Raw genomic sequence first — 13,290 nt, 5'->3', positions numbered from 1 at the left:
AGCAGAAGTGGCTCTGCCCCAGGCCGCGTGGCTGGAAGGTGGCAGGGCCGGGACGAGAACCTGAGTGTCTCAACTCCTGCATTAGTGTCTCTAGAGAGCAGTACCATGTCATGTTCACCGCTGTATCCCTCGTGCCAGGCACCCCGGCCATGTCCGCTGAGTGAATGATGTCTAAGTGTGTGAACGGGTGAGTGAGTGAGTGACGAGTGAGAAGCAACTGAACTGAGTGAGGCCTTGAGCTCCCTGCTTCTAATGTCACTATTGTACCTGCGGCCATGGGAGTGACATGGCCACGTGCTCCGGCCACCCTGGGGCCCGCCCACCTGAGGCTTGGCCATCTGAGCACTATTGTTTCCCCAGGAGAACAGTCTCAAGTCCGGGAAGGGGGCAGCTGCCATGATCCCAGGCCCACAGACGGTGGCCACGGAAATCCGTTCTCTTTCTCCGGTAAGTGGGCAGGGCCAGCTCAGGCTAGGGGACTCCACACTGAGAGCACGGACCCGGGTCCACAGCTGGCCCGCGGCACGTGCCGCGTAGAGCCCAGAAGGCTGCCCTTTTCAGGGCAGCACCAGGGAGCTGCAGCATTTTCAGAGGCCCACGGGGCTCCCTGATGCCCACCAGAGTCTTATCCATTGCCCTCCATTCCTCCCCTACACACCCCCAAGGAGGGCGTTGGCAGTGCGGGGGTGAGGGGGCTCTGCCCTTTGGTGGTGCCTGTGCTGTGACATAGCTCTTTTGCATCTGCTCTCCTTACTGACCTGGAGGAGCAATGAGCCAGGGGTCCAGAGGCTTGGATCCTGGACTTGGCCTTGTCGGCGGCTGCCCTGTGAGCCCAAGTCTGTCCCTGTGAGGTCTCTTGCAACTCCTGTAGAATCCCAACCTGCCGTTCTCATCATCTAGCCCCACAGAGAACAGGGCGGGGGATTGAGAGGGAGCTCTGTTTCCACCCTGGATCCCTCTGTCCTTTCTTCTAAGCTGCCAGGATTCTTCAATTCCAGGGTCCTGTTAGAATTCTGGGCCTTACGAATCTCAGGTTCTAGGAATCTTAGATTCCAGGCTTTGAGAATCTTATGGGCCTAGCTTTCTGAAGATTCCAATTTCCCTGAATTCTTAGATTCAGTGATTCATAGCATCTTGGCTTCCAAACTCCACCTTCATGGGACCCACCCTACTTGGGTTTACCCACCCCCGCCCCCACCCTGCAGAGTCCAGCACCCTCATCTGACCCCAGGGTGGGGGGTGGTTATATTCTGCAGATCATCGGGAAAGATGTCCTCACCAGCACCTACGGCGCCACTGCGGAAACCCTCTCCACCTCCACCACCACCCATGTTACCAAAGTGAGTAGCAGCAGGGTGCCCTATGCCCCCAGCCTGGCTCCAGGGCTCGGGAAGGTCACTGCCATTGCTCAGCCTTGGGAACACCTGGGGCGTTCCCAGGTTCTGGAGTGCGGTGTGCTTTGTTCTGAGTTACGGTTTGCCCTGGGTATGGCCCTGCTCCTCCACATGGACCGCCAGGCTGAGGGGACGAGCCCATCTCCTTGGAAGTAGTTGTGAGCCATAGCATTTGCAGCTTACAGACCTTAAGTGCTGGAGGGATTTAGAGGCAGGCAACAGAGGAAGGCTCAAAGAGTGAGGAAGGATCTTCTGGAAAACATGAGGTTTGTGCAGGGTCTTGGAAAGCCAGGTAGGACTTGTGAGGGAGAAGAAGGCAGAGGCAGAAACTGTGTGTTTGCTTATTCGTCCATTAAGCAGATTTTACTCTGTGTGAGGGGCTGTTAGAGGCTGTGAGCATTGCATGTTGGGAAACAGGAGTAGTGGACTCTACCAGCAAGAAGCAGCATGGCGGGACGTAACCATGGGAAACTGGGGCGGACCGAGGCCAGGAGGAGCAGCCTAGAGACAAGTTGGACAAATCCCAGGACAGATGTGCCAATGGAGGGCCTGAGTCTGTGAACCGCTGGAAAACCGTCAGTTTCTTAACTGAGGAGTAAGCCAGTGAGAAGGAGTTTAAGGAGAGGATGTTAGATCCACCGGGGTGTGCAGGTAGATGGGAGAGAGCAGAGAGTGAGTTCTGGTGAGACTAGGGGTGGAGAGCCCGGACCAGGGTGGGAGTCAGAGTGGGGGAAGGAGGAGGAAGAGCCAAGAAGACAGGCATTCCTGATGCGTCGTCGGCTGTGACTCAGCCAGTGAAGATTGGTGGGGGGGTGGGGGGGAGCTGAGAGCAGGCTGGCAAGGCAGAAGGAAGGCAGGAGGGGGCCAAGGCCCGGGGTGGGGGGCCTGAAGGAGAGATGCCAGGGAGCCGGGTTGAGTTGCAGGTTCTGCTGAGCCATCCAAAGAAGTCTGGTGGGTGCACCGGCCCTTCACACTGTCCCAGCCCTGCTCCCTCCTGTGTAGGACTCAGCACCTCTGCACAGTCCCCAGAAAACACCCACTCTCACCAGAAGCATTAGTGAGCAGTATTGACTTCACCGAGAGCTTGACAGGAAGGTGTTCCATCACACACCCCACTGAATGCAGCTCAGAAAACTCTTTTACCCAAAGTCCCCCCGCCCTTGCCAACTGGGAGCCCCCTTTTCTTTCTGTCCACTCCTGGCGCCAGCTGGACTTCCCTCAGCCACTGCCCTCCTTGACTCTGCCAGGCAACGAGGTCCTTCCCCATTTCTACTCCTGAACTTATACCCAAACCTGCCCTTTCAGGAACAGTGGTGGTTACCAGTGTCATCAGCAAAATTTCTCTTGTACTGTTGTTTAAAGTCATTTAAGATAGAACCTTGTCACCATTCACATTTCATTCATGTGTCCATTCAACAAATCTGCATTTAGCACCTGCCCTGGTCAGGCTGGACAGGGGAGGCGGGGATGAGGGGATACAGTGAGGCACAAAGACAGCCCCTGTCCCCAAGGGCCTGAGGCTAGTGAGCAAGGCCAGGTCCCACACTTAAGGTCGGCAAAGGGCAGAGGGGCCCAGAACCATGAGGGAGATGCATCTGGCTCTCAGGGAGGACCAGAGCAGGAAGGTGGGAGGATCGCCATCCAGGGTCAGGGACAGCATATTTGATCTGGGCCCGAAGACCTAGAAGGGGGGACAGTTTCGTGGTTGACAGAGTGGTGACCGCCAGGCAAGCTCTGCACTCTGAAGTCCCAAAGCCAGAAGAGGAAAAATTGGAGGGATCTAGGAAAGAAGGTGACAGCCAGTTCCATTCGTGCCCTCGAGGGATACTTTGGATAGGTCCCCTGTCACCACTGCTGGTCCAGCAGGACCCAAGGCTGACCTTGCCCCCTCTCCCCCCGCAGACTGTGAAAGGAGGGTTTTCCGAGACGAGGATTGAGAAGCGAATCATTATCACTGGGGACGAAGATGTTGATCAAGACCAGGTATGGGAATAAGGGACGCCATATTGGTTGCCGGTGGCCTGAGAAGGTGTTCACTTCCCTCCCGCCGATCCTGTCCCCACAGGGGACCCCCCAAGGAAGAGGCACTGAGTGGGAACCAAAGGAGCCAGGAGACCCAAGCTCTAGTCTCTTCCTTTAACTCTTTGACCGCTGCCCCTCCCTGGGCCTCCGTTTCCTGGCTGTGCCCTAAGCAGCTTGTTGGTCTGCATGATCTCTCCCTCGAATCTGATGTTCTGTGTTTCCTCACATTGCTGTTCTTTTCCACCAGGCCCTGGCTTTGGCCATCAAGGAGGCCAAACTTCAGCATCCTGACATGCTGGTAACCAAAGCTGTCGTATACAGAGAAACAGACCCATCTCCGGAGGAGAGGGACAAGAAGCCACAGGTAAGGCTCACGAGGCTCAGCAGCCGTGAGAGGGGGGAAGGAACCGGGGCAAGGTCCTCTGAGGGCCGTTTCCGTCTGAGACCCCATCCTGTGGCTTGGGCCCTGGCACGGTTTGCCCACCCATCATCACCAGGCACAACGAATCAGAGTGGGAAGGAAGCCTGGTCCCATGGTTCTTTGGGGCTTCAGGCCCTAGACCTAGACTCAGAAGCGGTAAGAAAAGGGGAGACAGGATCGTCAGTGGACACTGAGGCAGGACAGAGGGAGGCAGGCAGAACCTCCCTGGCCAGTGTCTGTGAGCTGGGAGTCAGAAGAAGTCCTACCAGGCCCAGTGCCACATTGCCGTCCCAGAGTCTCTGTCTCTGCCACGGTCAGCGGATGTTGCTAAGGGAAGGGCCAGAGCCCTTGAGCCCATGGGCCCTTGAGCCCATGTGGCAGGCCTTCAACTTCTCGGGCACCTGGGGCCAGAATCTCAGGAGCCGCGATAGTTTTCTGTTTCCTCTGGGCCGTCAACACCTTGAGGGGAAAGAGGAACGAGGTGGCGCTGCAGCAGGGAGCGCCTTCGTTAGCTGCTCTGGAAGTTAACTGGAGTCCGTCAGAGCTGCAAACAAAGTCTGACAGACGCTGAGTCGCGTGAAGTAGGTCGGACACAAGAGGTGTGCGTGTTGGGGTCCATCCACAGGAAGCGCAAAAATGGGCAAAGCTAATCGATGATGATAAAGGTCAGCATCGCGGCGACTTCCGGGAGGCGGCACTGACAGTGCGGACCGCAGGGGAAGCTTCCGCGGCCGGAGCGGTCAGCACCGGACCTGAGCACGCTCCCTGGGCTCACACACACAGGGGTGGGCAAAAGCAGGTTGCGGTCGTGATGCGAATAAATAACGCAGGGCTTAATCCATGAATAACACAAAAATAGACTCCTTTGCGTACTCACGGCTGCAACCCTCCTTTTGCCCGCCCCTGTGCGTAACAGCCCGTCAAGCGCGACACTGAGATTTCTGCACTTGACACAGGCCAGATGGGACACCACAGAGAAAACACAGCCACTTCAAAACCCCTCCCAAACAGCAGGTCTCCTTTTGCCCTCTTCCCTGATGAATAAAACCAAGGCCTTCTAGAAAGATCCAAGAATGTTTCTCTCTTCCCTTAATTACCACCCCCTTTGTGTTGGAAGCAAAAGCGTGGAAGCATTTTCCTGCCACGTTGAAAGCCCGCCCACCCCCTGGTCTGGGCCGTGCTGTTTGCCAGAACTTTCCGCAGTGAGGGGAGCGGTCAGTCGGTGCTGGGCGGTGTGGGAGCCACACGCGCTCCTGAGCACGTGAAACCGGCCACTCCGAGATGAGGGTGAAACACCTGCAGGATCTTGAAGGTTTAATATAGAAAAATAATGTGAAATATGTCAATCATTTTTATATTGATTACCTGTTGAAATGATAATGTTTGGATATGTTAGGTTTAGTGAAAGGTATTATTAAAATTAATTTTACCTGTTTTACTGCTTTTTCATAAAAATTTAGAATTTTAATTTAGAAAATAAAATTTTCCATTTATCTAGAGAATTTTAGAAAACTGGGAAATTTAAAAAATGCATTGAGAAAAGTCTGTCATCTAGAAAATTTGAAATTTTGCCTGTGGCTCGTGTTCTATTCTGTCGGACAGCGCTGGTCTAGAAGTGTGTGCTGGTCGTGGGCGGAGCCTCCCTTCCAGCTTTCCTCAGACTTTATGCAAGTGACTGTCACTTCTGTCTCCTCAGTTGTCCCCCAGATCTCAGAGCGGTAGAGCATAGGTCACTAGCCGGGCTGGTGCTGAGCTGGCGGTTCCCCCTGGGGAAAACGCGTACTAGACTACTAAGGCCCTAAACTCGGACTTAGAAGCACTGGGACAGGACCTGGGAATCTTCGCACGTTCACCCTGGCCCTGAGGAAGTCCACGGGCAGCCGGGTGTAGGAGCCACTGAGGCGAAGAACCCTGTGCCGAGATTCCGGGACCAGCTGCCATCCCAGCCATCCCTCGCTGACTGGGTGTGCGACCACCAGTCAGCTTCTTCCCTCCGGAGACTGTTTCCTCATCTGCAACAGCAAGAGATGGGGCACGCCCCTCCCAGGGACAGCCCTCGAGCTGTTTTCGTGCTGACCTACAGCGTCTGCCCCATTCGTCTCACTCCTCATCTTGCCTGGGTTGCCTCCAGCCTGCCCGCCAGGCTCCCGCCTTCCCGTTTGCCTGGCCATCCAGAGCGCTGGTCCCGGCTCCACGCCCTGCCCACCCGCCACCATGCAGCTCTCACATCTGCCCGCCTCGCCGCTGCCTTGGCTTTCTCACCCCCTCCTCTCCCGCCTCAGTGCTTTCTTTGATGCTGTTGTCCCACACAGCATCTAAAATAAAATTTAGAAGATTTTATTTTCTAAATTAAAATTCTAAATTCTTATGAAAAAGCAGTAAAAAGAAACAATGGAAAATTTTATTTTCTAAATTAAAATTCTAAATTTTTATGAAAAAGCAGTAAAAACACCCTCTCTCGTTTTCGGGTCCTTCTGTAAAGGTTGCCTCGTTTGCGTTGCCCTGGGGAACTAGAAGTTTCTTCCTTTCCATTTCCGCCCACAGGCTTTGCCATTCATTATCACCACGTGAGCAGCCACCTCTGACTCTCAACATGGCCACACTCACTAACCCTGCGGGAGATGTCTGCTGCGAATTAGACAACTTTATTTAAAGTGCTTGGAAACAATGATTGAGTCAATGGATGCACCTTGGTACCCCGAGGGAGAGCCCTGGAGTACTGAGGACCTGGGTTCAACTCTCAATTCTACCCATCATTAGCTGTGTGGCTCTGAGCAAGCTATTTAACCTTTGTGGCCACATTTCCTCACAGCCAGGCGGCAATGACGATCACAGTAGTGACGATCGTGACAGCTTATGGAGCGCTCACGCTGTAGCAGGCACAGACTGTGCAGCGACTTGAGTACTGTCATCTGGTCATTCATTTTACACATGCGGACCCAGGGACATGAGGTGGCTTGCTCACAGTCATGGATCTGGGAGAACGTGATGGATTGATTAGAGGATCAATCCTCACGGGTTAGACTGCACATCCACCCTTACCCTCCTCGCCACACTGACTTCCCACAGAATCTGTCTCACAGGCTCACCAAGGTCGTAAATACACAGTAGTCAGCACAATGTCTGGCACATAGTGAGTACTCGGTATAAGTTATGACTATTGTTGCTGTTCATTGAAAGCAGGCTAAAAAACTGCTGCTCACTCGGACTCTGCTGCAATAAACCAAGAAGAATAAATTATAGTACAGTATTCTTTAGATGTCCTTGGTACTTCTGAAGTATCTGTGGGCATTTGAAGACATGCCATGTACCCAGAATCCCGTTTACACCTTATTAGTTGGTGAGCGAACCTGAAGTGCAGCCGGCCACTATAACACGGAAATCTTCAGAAAGTAGCAGAATTGAGCAGAAAGAACACACCCAGGCCTTGGGTCAGAAACGCCTGTCTAGCCATGTGCCCAGATGAACCTCCCTGGGCCTCAGTTTGCTCATCTACAAAAATAGAGTTAATCTCAAAAGTGGAGCTGCTGTTATAATTAAACCACATCTGTGACCACAGACTGGGTAGCTTAAGCAACACACATTTATTTCTCACAGTTATAGGATCTGGGAAGTTCAAGATCAAGGGTCAGCCAATTCAGTGGCTGGGGAGAACCTACTTGCTGGTTTACAGACAGCTGTCTTCTCCACGTGTCCTCACACAGCTGAGAGCAGAGAAAGATAATCTCTTGCGCGTCTCTTCTTACAAGGGCACTAATTTCATTTATGAGGACTCCACCCTTACGACCGAAGGCCTAGCCTCCAAATACCATCATGTGGAGGGTTAGGACTTCGACATGTGAATTTTGGGGGGAGGCAGAACATAACCATTTAGTCCACAGCAGTGACACACCAGGGCCATGTCTCCCAGACAGAAGGTGCTTAGCAATGTGAACCTACTTCCTTGTCCCTTGAGGTTTTGCCATGTTTAGAGGTGATGAGAGTCCCGAGTAAGTCAGGCCTTAAACCTCCATCACCAGCCAGGTGCACCGGGCCCTGTTTCCACGTGGGTTCCCGTCTCCCTAGTCTTCATCTTCTCTTCTCTCCCCGAATCCTCCAGAAACGCCTCTCCCTGCTCCGTTCAACTCAGTCTTCTTTCTGGAAATTCTTCCTCCTTGAAGTTCTCGCTATGAGTGTGGGGAACACACTTACATCACAAAGTATCTTCTTTTTTCTGCAACCTTGCAGGCCAGATGTGTGGCTTCTGCTCCATCTTCTCCCGCTGGCCTGCCTCCTTTGGCAGGAGCTGTCTCCCAAACCCTGCCAGAGAGAGAGGGGGGCACTTACCCAGCTTCCTAGGACTAGGAAAAACATTTCCTAGAAATTTTTTCTTAAAAATTTTATTTTTAAAAAGATTGTATTTATTTATTTTTAGAGAGAGGGGAAGGGGGGAGAAAGAAAGAGAGAGAAACATCAATGTGTGGTTGCCTCTGGCACACTGCCAACTGGAGACCCGGCCTGCAACCCAGGCATGTGCCCTGACTGGGAATTGAACCGGTGACCCTTTGGTTCTTAGGCCGGTGCTCAATCCACTGAGCCACACCAGTCAGGGCTCCAGTTTCTTTGTTTAGACTGCACTCTGGGGTTTAATCCCCAGGACACAGCAGGCCCATGGAGAACAGAAAGGAAAAACAAACAGCAGAAGAACATCTGTAATCACGACTAATCACTACTTAGAACTGAGAGATGTAGCAGGGAAAAGTGAACATTAAAGTGTGACATTAGCTTCTCAGTGCCAGAGGAAACTTGGACAGATTTTCAGGCCAAAGGAAGAGATTCCCCCTCCCTGGAAACAAACATGCAAACACACCTGGGCTTCGGAGTCAGACAGATGTGGGTTCAGTTCCCCAGTGCCACGCACAAGCTGGGTGGCCTCAGACAATCATTATCTCCCTGAGTCATAGATAAAGGACACACGGTAATGGCTAGCTAAAAAACGCTCTCTTGACATGTATTTAAAGATGGGTGATGAAAATTTACTAACTTTTCTTGTCCCCCTCCTTCCTTTGTGCACCCCCCCACCCCCGACGACTCTGGCCCCAGGAATCCTGACCTCCGTGAAGAGATGCTGGCATTTCTGGTCCAACCCAAGCCAGAGAACCGTTAAGAAGGGGCCTTCGTTCTGGATTCTCCAACTCAACACCGACGTCCCAGCTGCGACGTACTGTCACTGATGAGAGACTGGGAAAGGAAAAGCATATAAATATATATATAGATATATATAGATATAGATATATATACAGGAAACACTGCGTCCTTGCACTGCTTCTGGGGGCTGGCCAAGCCGTTGGCCAACTGCAGCAACCAACATCGGAACAGCTACATTTCCTTTGCAAACAAATGGAAGAATTGGTGGGATTTTTCAGGGAAAAAAATTATAATGCCAGTAGTCCCTCACTGTCCCCTTCGAAGCCCTGTGGAACAACACAGGCACGCTGGACCACGATGACTGTGGAGGTGCAGTGCGACCTGCATGTCACACCTAGTGGACGAATGTTCCATTTGTTCTGCAGCATCTGTTGCCCACGCAAGTGCAAAGGAAAGACCCTTTTGCAGCAAAGCAAGAGAAATCGCAGCAGCAAGACACACACCGTCAACCGTTTTCCGAGAGAGAAAGAAAATTCCCCACATGGAAAGGAGGAGGAGGAACACTGGGTCATTCCTTCATGGGTCTCGACACTGGGCTGCAAAATCCACCTTCCTTTCTTCTGCCTCCCCTCCCCTTCACGAGTCTTGTCGTCATTTTCTGTCTCGGCTCCCTCCTCCTTCTCTCCCAACCCTGTCCCCCTCACTGTCTGTGTCCTGGCCCCGCTGAGGGCCATTGCAGATGACTCTCATTTGAAACGAGGAAAGAAAACAAGAAAAGAAAGCAGGAACAGAAAACCAAGCCACAGGAAGGGAAGTAGACATTGTATGTTTATGGGTTCTCATTATGAAGGTGCAGCTTGTAGGAGATTTGTATGGATGTGCTTTTAAGTTATGTATATTACATATAACGGGAAACAAATATTAAAATAAACAGTGCTGGTAAGTATGAAGCTGACATTTTAAAATTATAATTATCTGACTGTGATTGATGTATCCCAAGGTTCCTAGATCTCACTGAACCGGCCCGGCCGAGGAGACCTGGACTCTGGCTGCAGGAGATGACGGTTCAGTGTAGTAATACAGTGTGTGATGTTTGTCATTGGTTGATTGGTGGGGAGGGGAGGGGTCCCCAAATGGAGAGGCCGGGGTTTGGCGAGAAGGAAGCAACACAGGTGTAGTCCGAGATGCCTTCTCCCCTGGGCAGTGGCGCAGGGCTTGGCCTGTGCCTGGCTGTGGGGTCCAGAGTTAGGATTTTGCTGCAGACCCCCTGGCTCAGTCCCCCCACCTCCCTAGGGGGCTTGCCCCAGTTGCAGTCCTCTATTTTTTTTTTTGCCACATGTCTTGCCTTTCCCCAACCGAATCGTGTCAACTAACTCCCATCCTAAGGGGGGTGACGCCCCCTAGCCATTGCAGAGGATGGTGGCTTTAATCTGGCTAGCTGAAACCCCCAGCTCAGCCTTTTCCCTTACCACTCCTGTATTGTCTCGGAATCATTCTCTCCTTCCTGGGCCAACGCAGCCATGGTAGAGACCGTGAACCCAGGGTAGGCCCTGATAGGTCGAAAGTGCATTCCTGAAGGCTTCGCCTGCCCCAGAACAAGCCGAGCATGAAAGGTGGTGCTGCTCACAGTCCCCATCTACGCTTAAGACCCTGGCTTTGGAGGCTCGCCTTCAGTCGGCATCTGAGCGCTGAGCCTGTGCCCTCGAAGCCCCAGAAATTGCCTCAAGACCACAGACAACCTTGGAGAAATCCCATCAGAAGCCTGGTCCCAAGGCCCTCCCTCCACAAGCAGCTTCCCTGAGCTCAGTGAGTCCCCTTCCGAGGGAGCGTGTCCACCCCTCTGCTGCACTTGAATTTCTCAATCCCATCTCATCTCCCCAGTCCAGCTCCTGAAACAGTCGATAAATTCATTGAATTTCTCAATCCCATCTCATCTCCCCAGTCCAGCTCCTGAAACAGTCGATAAGTTCATTGGGCGACTATGTATGTTGAGTACCGACTCGTGCCAGGTACTATTCATGGACTGAAAGGGAGAGTGGGGGGAGGGGAAGACATAGAGGCACTGGGGAAGCCCCCTGGGCCAGCCTTACATTTCCAGCCGTGCCTGGCCCTTCGGAGAGCATTTCCACATTCTCTCCACTTGTTGAACATTGCCCAGCGAGGCCAGGCTTGTTGATCAGTTACCCCAAGGACACACATGCTTAGCTCCTCAGTTGGTGTTGACTAAGGCAGAACAAGAAACGAGAATAGTTTGCCCCCGTGGACAAAAATGGGATAGAGAGAGGGCAGAGGGCCCTGAACCTGGCAATCAGAGGGCAGGGTCAGCCGCATCCCCCCGGAGCAGGCCAGTGGCCCATCCCAGCTCCCCGGGTGTGACAGCATACTTTTCATGCACCGGGTTCTCTTCACACTCCTGGTCAAAGAAGCGCGGGACCTCCTCTTTGTCCTTCTCAACCCGAGAACTCCCACTCTTTCTGGGCTAAGAGCTGGACTGGCTCCACCCTCTCTGGGCTACCCAGAATTTGGCTCAGACACCCCATCTCTGTGAGAACCAGGCATTCTAAACATACTTCAGAGGGAGAATATTTTTTCTGGGTCCACCACCTGCCCACAGACCCCGGGAGTGTGGCTTCAGGACAGGGATGAGGCGACCAGGCTTAGCTCATGGGCCAGCCAGGGTCTGTGGAAGTCTCTGTACCATACATGCTCTGACCTTCCTTCCACGGACAGGCAAGCGGTGCCACCAGGGAGGAGGGGAGTTGCAAAGCTAAAATCTAGGGCACTGTTCCCTCCCCATGCTCCTCTTCATAGAGAATATAGACGTTTGTCTTGTCTGTCTTCAACCTACTTTTCCTTTTTTCTTTTTTATGTTTCTCACCCTTTCTGTGCTGCCTGTCCACCCAAGAGACCATGCGGCATAGTGGAAAACGTCCTGGAGGGCAGCCCAGAGTGCGGGGTGGTCATCTGCCCCAGCTCGGCACCTAACTCGCCATGTGACATCGAGCTAGGCCCGTGCCCTCTTTGGGGCCGCAGTTTCCCCACTTGTAAAATCATGAGGATAAACCAGATGCTCTCCAGGGTCTTTTTCCGCTCTCCCATCCTACAGATTTTTGTTCGATTTTGTTTCTCGGGATCTTTTCCATCTGAGGGTACAGGAAGTGCCAGGACCTGTTTCAGTCTTTGAATCCAGCAAGCACATTCCAAGACCGGCCTGAAATTGCATGAGCAACATCATTCAATTTTTTTTTCCCAAAGCACCTTACCAACCAATGCAATGCTGTCCTGTTCCTTTTTACGCACACCCCTCTCTCCTCTCTGGTCTCCACGCTTCCCCACCTCAGTGCTCCGTGCTGTATGCGTGTGCTCTCTGTTCTTGTATACTCAATAAAAGTGAAATAAATGTGTTTGATGCTGAACCACAAACTGCCTTGGTGCGTGCCCCTCTCTCTTTCTCTCTCTCCCTCCCTCCCCCCACCCCCAATTACCAGTACAGGTGGCGTCGTGAGAAAGGCGAAAACTGGAGTGGAGAGATCCCGACCTAGTACAGTTTCATTCAAGAAATATTTGCAGCTCTGAATGTGGTCCAGGTCTTGCCCTAGGCTTTGCAGGTACAACGACAAGGAAGACAAAGTCCCTGCCGTCCAGGAACTCACAGGCTAGCAGGGGAAACAGACCACAAAACAGGCAAGCAGCCAGAGACGGTTCCGAGTGATCAGCACCGGGAAGGACATGCATGGGGGGACAGGGATGGTCACAGAAGGAGACCACCTTAAATGAGGTGGCCAGTTACGGCCTCCCTGGGGAGGTTATTTTTGTGCTGAATGAAGAGAAATACCCAGTAAGGGGAAGAACTTGGATGAGAGCATTCTAGGCAGGAGGCACGATAAGTGTGTGGGTCCCAGGACGCAGAAGGGCTTGGTGTGCAGAGGGGCAGCATGATCCCAGCTCCCCTCCCTGACAGAAGAGCGCCTTCATCTGGGTCTCTTCCTGCACGTCCCCTGCAGGACTGCCTAGTGGGTAATGCAGACGGCAACCCCCAGCTTCAGCCTCTGCCCGCCACCTTCACACACGTTGCCATAGCCCCTGCATACCTCCTGTCTCACTATTGACTTACCATCACTTTTTAAAACTTTACTTTAAAAAAAGTTTATTTAAAAAGGAAACCGAATTACTTCTGCAAATGAAAACACTAGTGTCACCTGCCAAGAAAGGTCTTCATAAAAAATAAATGCAAAAAATATTAAAATTAAAAACACATAATCCACGTAAAAGTTAAATTTGCCCCTTGGACTACCTGAAGCATATGCACCGGCACTTTCTGTTTTA

General features: G+C 52.4%; 1 protein-coding gene across 7 annotated transcripts in view; it reads left to right on the top strand.

Annotated features, from left to right (window-relative positions):
• Positions 1-12,387, top strand: part of EPB41L1 (erythrocyte membrane protein band 4.1 like 1) — a 116,806-nt gene extending 104,419 nt beyond the window's left edge. For 2 of the 7 annotated variants that reach the window (XM_045832712.1, XM_045832710.1), the window contains 5 exons: positions 361-447; positions 1,257-1,340; positions 3,297-3,377; positions 3,664-3,780; positions 6,382-8,178. In XM_045832712.1, coding sequence (XP_045688668.1) covers positions 361-447; positions 1,257-1,340; positions 3,297-3,377; positions 3,664-3,780; positions 6,382-6,408 — 396 coding nt within the window. In that variant the 3' untranslated portion in view covers positions 6,409-8,178. Of the gene's footprint in view, positions 1-360; positions 448-1,256; positions 1,341-3,296; positions 3,378-3,663; positions 3,781-6,381; positions 8,180-8,919 lie in introns of those variants that run through there. The other 5 variants (XM_045832711.1, XM_045832713.1, XM_045832709.1 and 2 more) reach the window with 4 other exon arrangements.
• Positions 12,388-13,290: the final 903 nt, after the last annotated feature.

This window comes from Phyllostomus hastatus, unplaced genomic scaffold (genome assembly GCF_019186645.2).
Source record: "Phyllostomus hastatus isolate PE091 unplaced genomic scaffold, TTU_PhHast_1.1 phas_contig_17, whole genome shotgun sequence".
NCBI lineage: Eukaryota > Metazoa > Chordata > Mammalia > Chiroptera > Phyllostomidae > Phyllostomus > Phyllostomus hastatus.
Note: the sequence above shows the minus strand (reverse complement) of the source record. Positions and strands in the feature narration are given on the sequence as shown.